This window comes from Psammomys obesus, unplaced genomic scaffold, assembly GCF_907164565.1.
Source record: "Psammomys obesus unplaced genomic scaffold, mPsaObe1.curated_primary_1811, whole genome shotgun sequence".
Taxonomy (NCBI): Eukaryota; Metazoa; Chordata; class Mammalia; order Rodentia; family Muridae; genus Psammomys; species Psammomys obesus.
In genome coordinates, this window is record NW_026596039.1 from 1253601 (window position 1) to 1262335 (window position 8735).

Genomic DNA, 8735 nt, shown 5'->3' on the forward strand with positions numbered 1-8735 from the left:
GCTGGCCCTTAAAAATCTCAGGAGGGTCCTTGTAATGGCAACACTTTGGTGTTGGAAGTCATATTCAACAGGGATATACTACAAGATATGATTGTTAGGACAGGGGTGGATTTGCAAGTTTAAAATCTCAATGACACAGTGAAGTCATGTATAATTAACATTATTTAGATTTTGAAATGAATTCACCCCCGTAGTTATTTCTGGAAAACCTCAAATGAGCTCTGCTAGTATTTGAAAAAAAATCAAATACATACTGAATTCACAATTTTGAATCTGGGCATTTATTGAACATATTTTTCTATGTAATTTAGTAAATATTGATAATAAATATATACATTCATCATTGTAGTCAATATTCATCATTGTAGCCAGTAAGTAGCATTTGAACATAATTTTGACTTGAGATAGCACGTGACATAACAGGAGATGAGCACCTGGGATTCCCAGTACAAAGAAAGATGAATATTTAAGAAGAAAAAATGCTAATTACCCTGAATTTTATCATTGTAGATAATTTCCATTCATCAAATTCTTACATTCTATCTTATAAGTAGATAGAGTTTCTTCAGTGTCAATAGAAATACAAATGTCAAACAAATATAAGAGAAACATTGATGTATGATCTTAGAATTACAATGTTGGTATCTCTGTTTACTGATGACATCACTGTGACATCACTTTCTAGACTGGTCTCTAATACATCCCCTATTTTGAAATTTCGATCAACTGTATTTTTGACAATTTCTTTGCCTATTTTTTCATTCTTTGTTCATCTATTTCATGCATCTATATAATGTTTTGATCACATTAACCCCTTACTGCCCCTCCAACTCCTCCCTGAGCCTTCTCCCCACTTCATGTTCTCTTTCTGTAGCCCACTGAACCCAGTCAGCATTGTCTGAATGTACATGGGTGTAGGATCATCCATTGGAGCCTGGACAATCTGCCAGGATCCCACTCCTTAAGAGAACCAATTCCTCGATTCCCGGCAGCCTTCAGCTGCCAAAGCTCTTCATCTAGGGGTGGAATCTCATGAGCCCATCTCTATCTGTGCTGGAATGTTGATTGGCTCATTCTTGTGACAGTCATCGGCATTCAGCCACAAATTTAGGGAGTCTATGAGCTCAACAGCCCTGTTATAACTATGAAATGTTGCTTAGCAGCTGTCCTCCTCAATCTTTGTCTTCTACACTCTCTCCACATCCTTTTCTCCAGAGCCATAAGGGGAGGGTTATGATATCGATGTCCCATTATCTATGCATTCTTTGTAGCCTGACCAGCTAAGAGTCATAATGATGTTAACCACCATCCATTGGACAAAGAAGCTTCTCTCATGAGGACTGAGAATAGAACTAATCCACGAGCACAGAGATAACTATTTTGAGGACAGTTTGATACCCCCTTAGCCAAATCGTAGCAGCAGGTTCTCCTTTAGTGTCTATAACTTCCCAGCATAGGATCTTGGCCAGGCTTATGAGTTCCAACCTGTGTAGCAGGGAGCAAATCTAATCAGAAAGAGGTTGGTTATCTCTCTAACAGTCATGTGACCACTGCTCTCATGCGCACATCTTTCTAGACTGGTCATTATGTAGCTCGTAGGATTCACAGCTGGGTAAGATTGTTGATGATATTTATTTACTAGTATCTTGTGTACTATACTCTGGCACTTAAAAACTCAGACGTTTTGGAGGAAGCTTCCAGCCTGATTTCTCTATGTCCTCCAACACAAGCATGTGATATTTTCAGCAACAGCGTCTTTCTTACCACCAAGTTCTAATGGTAAACAAGAGCAATGTCAATTGTAGCTTTTTTTGTTTGGGGGATGGGACACCCCTTTATAAATGCCGTGGAGGCTAGTATTCTACACTTGCTATTTTATTTGATATGCTGTCAGGGAGAAGTGTCTTTTCTCTATATAAAGTAACTTCACTTAAACTCATGATACACAGACACACACTTTTATATAACGAAGCTTCTAAAACAGTAGGTTTTCATATAAAAATTTTCAAACATCCTTAGTGTTTGCTAACCTTCTCCCATCCCTCCCCTCTCAGGCTGTTCTCCATTACCGAATCCCCTCATTTTTCTCCATTTTCCATGTTTTTTTTCCTCCTTACAACTTCCTTCTAGTTTCCTGCCTTTCATAAGTGTTCCAAGGTCATCACACACACCTAAAGATTCAAAGTTAGGATGCACATATGTGAGAAAACGTGTGGTGTTTGTTTTCTGGGTCCAGGTTGCCCTACCAACACTAGATCCATCCATTTACCTGAAAATTGCGTGGTCTTTGAGAATTTTACACATGTATTAATACATTCTAATGACTCTCAGTTCCCACCCTCTCTTTTATTTTCCATCATCCCTGTCAACTCTCCCCTTCCTATCTATCCCTTTCCCACATTCATGTCTCCTTGTTTTGTTTTTTGACCCTACTGAGTTTAGCCATGGTTGTTTTGTGACCAAGGTGTGAGCTATCCATTAGAGTCACACTGCATGTGAAATTGTGTGGTTGCTAAGTTCTACACTTAGCTCAACCTGTGGCTTTTGTTATCGCCTCTAATATATGTATTAATATTTTCTTCCAAACTTGTATATTGATAACCTTTTAGAACTTTACAATTCCAATTAAAATTTTAATGCATAATATTTATACTTTTGAGGTAATATTACATGTAATAGTTCATATTTACTAGTTATTATATGTAAGTTATAATAGTATTATACTTGGTCTATGTATTTCATAAAATTAACATGTTTGGCCTTTTCATTTCTTCTATCATCATCATTTCTTTGTGTTGGGTCTTTGTGTGTGTTGAATTTTTTTCTTTTATTTAAGCTCTTCTTCTCACTTATTACAATTTATTCAGTTTGTATCCTGGCTGTGGCCCCCTCCCTCGTCTCCTCCCAATGCCACCCTCCCTCCCTCTTATCCCCTTATGCCCCTTCCCTAGTTCACTGATAGGGGAGGTCCTCCTCTACTTCTAGCTGACCCTAACCTATCAGGTCTTATCAGGACTGGCTATATTGTCTTCCTCTGTGGCCTGGCAAAGCTGCACCCCACAGGGGGAGGTGATCAGAGAGCTTGCTACTGAGGTCATGCCAGAGTCAGTCCCTGCTTCCCTTAGTAAGGAACCCACTTGGAGGCTGAGTCTATGAGCTACATCTGAGCCGGGGTTTTAGGTCCTCTCCATACATGGTCCTTGGTTGGGGTATCATTCTCTTCAGGGACCCCAGGGTTCAGATGTTTTTTTGTTTTGTTTTGTTGTTGTTGTTGGTTTTTTTTTTTTTCTCTGTTGGTCTCCCTTTGGAGCTCCTGTTCCCCTCCAGGTCTTTCTATCCCCCCTTCTTTCATAAAATTCCATGTATTCTGCCCAAAGCCCTTTGCTCATGGATTTACTTTGAACACATGGCAGTTTGGTCTCCATTCTGCTTGCTTTCCCTTTGCTGCTGCACTTACTGTAACTTCTAGGATTAAAGTTTTAGCCACCTTTAATAGTTGGCTTTTTCACTCTAGTTCTGTCTTTCCCTCATGACCTTTATTGTAGCAAATACTATGGGGCCTCCACCACAGCAAATGACATTTTAAACTGAAAGGTTTGATTCCTTTGTCTCACAGAAGTGCTTTGTGCAGAGCAGGGCAATAATAGTCTAGTTAGCAATACCTTTATGAAAACTATCTGAAGAAATCTATGTAAGCGCTTACGAGAGTTCTCACCCAACACATGGTCAGCTTACAACATACATGAACTGTGTTATTAGATGGATTCTTGAATCCACGGGGTGATTTTGCATTTATGCATAGATTATTGCTTTAAGGAGCTGTAGATAACGAAAGTAAACAGAAACTGGAATGCAGCAGTGACAGACACACAGCTCCTAACAATTTGCTTTCTGAAGATACAGCAGGCTTCTTGTTATCTTTACACCTGGAAAGGTCCAGTGGCCTAGGAAACAGCGTATGATCATCCTTGCTGTGTGGTGATGGGTGATGTTCTTGAGCCAACCTCTTCAGACTAGAAATCCGAGGAAGCAGATGCTTCAGAGATGCTGTGTTGCCTTTCCATGCATCATATAGATAATGGAACAATAGAATTCAATACAAATAAAAAATAGAAATAAGTAAACAAAGGTGCACTGTACAGAGATGCATGTTCAGGAAATAAGAGAGATTTGCAACCAAAGGGACAGTTAAGAATAATTCTTCCTGCACTGCTTTCTGCTTGGGCTTCTTCTGCTCCTTAGGGAACACGACTTTAGTGAGTTCCCTGTTGAGAGGATTTGGAGACATGGTTCCTATGGCAACAGACTTCAAAGTGACATAAATCCAGAAACACTTCACTTGCTTGTTCTATCATCTCAAGAAGAATTCTCTGCAGTACCAGGAAAAATGTCAACCTTTAATAAAGTCTCAGTTGGCTGTCTGTGCCCCAAAGAGTCTCTTTTGCTGTGAGGCTCATTTCTGGCTTGTAATAATGGTTTATTTTCTTTAATTGTGAGTTAACAACAAGGAGACTGAAGGAGAATTGGGATTTTCTATAATTACCAAGGCAGTGACACAAATTTAAGTCTTGAGGTCTCTTGTTACCAAGAAGCTACTGAGATAAATTTCATTAAAACATTTTTTAAAAGGTTTATTTGCTTAGCCTGCATGTATGTGTGTGTGCCAGGGGCGTGCCTGGTGTTGGCGGAGATCAGAAGAGAGTATGGAATCCCTGGGACTGGAGTTACACATGCTTGTGAGCCACCGTGTGTGCTGGGAATTAAACCCGGTTCTTTGTAAGAGCAGCCAGTACTCTTAACCACCGAACCACTTCCTCAGCCCTTAAATGTGTTTCCTGTGCCTGGTTCAGACAAGGAGCTAAGTTCCCTCTGCATACCTCAGGAAGAAAGTTCTGGATCAGCCTGGCCACCAACACTTACTGAAGCTTGTTAGGAATCATTCACATTCCATATCCTGTTCTAGTAATTTTTGTTATGAGAATCCTGTTAGCAGTTACTTGTCCTCTATTTAGGTTAACAAGCTAACTGCGATGCCTGTATGAGGGATGGGTGTTAGGTATGAGTGCTGGGTGATCTTTGTATGTGTATCAGTGCTCGCTGTGAAACACATTGCAGGGCTGAGGAAGTGGTTCAGTGGTTAAGAGTGCAGGCTACCCTTACGAAGGACCCAGGTTCAATCTTTTCCTAGGGCAGTGTAACTGCAGAGGTTGGAGACCCATATTTACTCTTGGTTGTTCCACCAAACAGCTTCCTGATTACTGGAGCTTCACTTTTCTTGCTGAAAATACAGAAAGCAGTCAGGGGATCCCTGGACAAATGCCCGGACAACAAGGGGAAGAATTAGAAGATTGTCGATTACAAAGTCTCACCCCGGAGACTCTTATTTAATATGTTTGCAGTGGAGGGGCAGAATACAGATTTTAAACAAGATTGTAGTTCTCTAACCGTGCAGCTAGGGGAAGGTGATATTTTGGAATACTGATTTAAACTGATGGGGTCCTAAGAGTGAGATTGGACTCAGATGAGGCATAGATGATGGGCACTGAGGAGGCAAATTTTGTCACAATAGAGGAATTAGGAAAACAGCAAAAGAAGAGAACCGGAACAATAAATGTTTGCTAGAGTAAAGGGAGTCAAGCTACAGCACTTTATCTGGCTAGGTAGCAATTTTGAAAAAACTGTTCATAACTTATGGGGATTACTGATTAATACCAAGCTCAAAGTCCATGAGATCACAAGGTATCTTCTCCTGTGGCTTGGTATTGCACACTTCCCCAGATGAACTGATGTAATCAGTCTGTGGTGTAGCATTTTATTCCTTACCTTTTCTGGACCTTATCACATGTTTAGTCGGATATTAAATTGTAATTTTCAAGACATTGTCAGAGCCTTGAAAGGAAGGATCTTACTTTGTATATCTCATTATTTCCCATCAGGAGATAGAAAAGGTAATTTTGACACTACATTTGAAGTAAAGTGGATCTACGTTTAATATGGTCTCCATAGATTAGTATCTGGAGAATTATTTCATCTCTAACGTGGGGTTGATAAATGCAGTCCCTATGATTGAAGGAAGAAGAAAAATGTACCACTGCACACACATACTCAAAATTGTATCAGATTCGGCCATGCTGGGGTAAGAATAAAATTCTAGGATAAAAACAGTTTTAAAAATGCTTTAAATTGTATTGGAGAATTTTTTTCAATTCTTTGCATGGTACTGAATGAACACACACACACACACACACACACACACACACACAGACACAGTTTGACAAAGGTTCTCTTGTATTCCGGGTTGGCCTTGAACTCAATATGTAGATGATGATGACACTGGATTTGTTTTTCTGTTCAGCCTGACTCATATTCCTCAGTGCTAGGATTGCAGGCAAGCATGACCAAGCCTGGTTTGTGTTGAACTGTGAATTAAGCCCAGGGCTTTGGGTGTGCTAGGCAAACATTTATCAATTCACTTGCATACTCAGTCCCTCAACATATATGTTTGTTAACAAAAGCTCATTCAATTATTATCAAGGGTATAAACAAAAAATTTAATCTTTTAAAAAAAGTTAACACCCAGCATTGCGTTGTGATCCCCAGGGATTCTCAGGCTTCCTTCATTAATCAGGTCCCAGATCTGCAAATCTAGGATGCAATTGCTCAGTCTGCCTGAGAGCTGGAGAAGAACTGCAGGGAAGAGCTCTTTTTTAGAAAGCTTGCTCTTTAGCTTAGGCCATCCACACAGAGGAGAAGGCTCTGGCACATAGGCTTGCAGAGGAAGTTGCCGTGCCTGTTTTCAGCCCATCTTTGAGATAGCACTGCAGCCTCTCCGAGCAACAGGAGGATAGGAGTTGGATAAAAGGAACGACCCTGACTATTAAGGAGGGTGAGTGGTTGAATCTGAGTGAAATATTTGAATGATTTCTAAAGCTCGGAGGAAAACTCCTGCTTCTGCTCTGTCTAGGACAACTGTTAGCAGGACACCCAGGACACAGGCTGGCTTTAGTTTTTGAGAGAGCTCTTCCCAGACACTGACACATCTTTGTAAACTTGAACAAAGGCTGGAGTTAGAGGGGCACAACAGCACAATCAAATTAAAAACCAGGGATTTCCCTCATAGGCTCTCTGGGGTCCTTTCTAGCCTCACCCACCCTTGTATCCTCCTCAAGACACTGCAGTGTGGAGTCCCTCTAGGACCCTGGGAACAGCTACACGGGCAACCAGAACCCAGATTCTGTTGACATTTCTCTAGACCCCAGAAGGGAACAGGGAGGGCAGCAGTGTTTTCTGTCTCTTCCTATAATGATCCCTCTCTCTTGTCTCTGCAGAATGCTTAGAGGATGGCAGTTGAGAATGCCTCTTTGCCAGAGTTCATCCTCGCAGGCCTGACAGAGCAGCCTGGACTCCGCATGCCCCTCTTCTTCCTCTTTCTAGGTTTCTACATGGTGACCGTGGTGGGGAACCTGGGCTTGATCACTCTGATAGGGCTGAACTCTCACCTGCACACTCCCATGTACTTTTTCCTCTTCAACTTGTCTCTCATAGACTTCTGCTATTCCACTGTCATCACCCCCAAAATGCTGGTGAGTTTTGTCTCAAAGAAAAACATCATCTCCTACCCTGGCTGTATGACGCAGCTCTTCTTCTTTCTTTTCTTTGTTGTCTCTGAGTCCTTCATCCTGTCAGCAATGGCGTATGACCGGTACGTTGCTATCTGCAATCCTCTGATGTACACGGTCACTATGTCTCCCCAGGTGTGTTTACTCCTTTTGCTAGGTGTATATGTGATGGGATTTTCTGGTGCCATGGCCCACACAGCATTCATGGTGAGACTGACCTTCTGTGCTAACAAGCTTGTTAATCACTACATGTGTGATATCCTTCCTCTTCTGGAACGCTCTTGCACTAGCACCTATGTGAACGAGCTGGTAGTCTTCATTGTTGTGGGCATTGACATAGGGGTACCCACAGTCACCATCTTTATTTCTTACGCCCTCATCCTCTCCAGTATTCTTCGCATCAGCTCCACAGAGGGTAGGTCTAAAGCCTTCAGCACCTGCAGCTCCCACATAATTGCAGTTTCTCTTTTTTTTGGGTCAGGGGCATTCATGTATCTCAAACCTTCTTCCCTTTTGCCTATGAACCAAGGAAAAGTGTCCTCATTGTTCTATACCATTGTGGTGCCCATGCTCAACCCACTCATCTATAGCCTAAGGAATAAGGATGTCAAAGTGGCTCTGAAAAAAACATTGAACAAAAGTTCACTTTTCTAAGAAAGGGACAATGTTTTGAAGAGTTAAGCCTTTCCCCTTTCATAAATGAACAGGTCATCATGAGTTATATAGAGGCACTTGTCATTGTTTCCTGGATGAGTTCATCTTCTCCATGTGAAAGTTTCCTTAGAAGATTCTTAAAGCTACAGAAGGTTTGCATGTAGTAGATATTTTGAGGATCACACAAATCAGTTCCTTTTATTACTAAGAATAGATGGATATCTGTGCCTCTTCCTGGGGTATGTGTGTCAGTCTGTTAGCAGAACAGCAGGTAGACCACAGGTTTTATATTTCTCATATTGGTTGCTTTGCATTATGGCTTACTTTCTTCCTTCCTCAGGCCATGGAGCACTTCATTTCAAATGTGATCCGGGCTAGGATATTAAAATCTGGTTGTGACTACAGAAATTTTATGCAGCTTTTTAAGGGATAATTTTAAATAGAACATTTTTTTTTTTTTCT

The 8735-nt window shown here is 41.1% G+C and overlaps 1 protein-coding gene across 2 annotated transcripts; it reads left to right on the top strand.

Moving 5' to 3' along the window:
• The first annotated feature begins 1233 nt into the window (after nucleotides 1–1233).
• LOC129687478 (olfactory receptor 145) lies at nucleotides 1234–8273 on the top strand. 2 transcript variants are annotated; one of them, XM_055621882.1, is made up of 2 exons: nucleotides 1234–1244; nucleotides 7340–8273. In XM_055621882.1, exons 1-2 carry the CDS (start codon nucleotides 1234–1236, stop codon nucleotides 8271–8273), a joined length of 945 nt encoding a protein of 314 aa, XP_055477857.1. The 2 variants fall into 2 exon arrangements, with proteins under 2 accessions (XP_055477857.1, XP_055477858.1); XM_055621883.1 differs by lacking the exon at nucleotides 1234–1244 and having other exon boundaries at nucleotides 7320–8273.
• The last annotated feature ends 462 nt before the right edge of the window (nucleotides 8274–8735 follow it).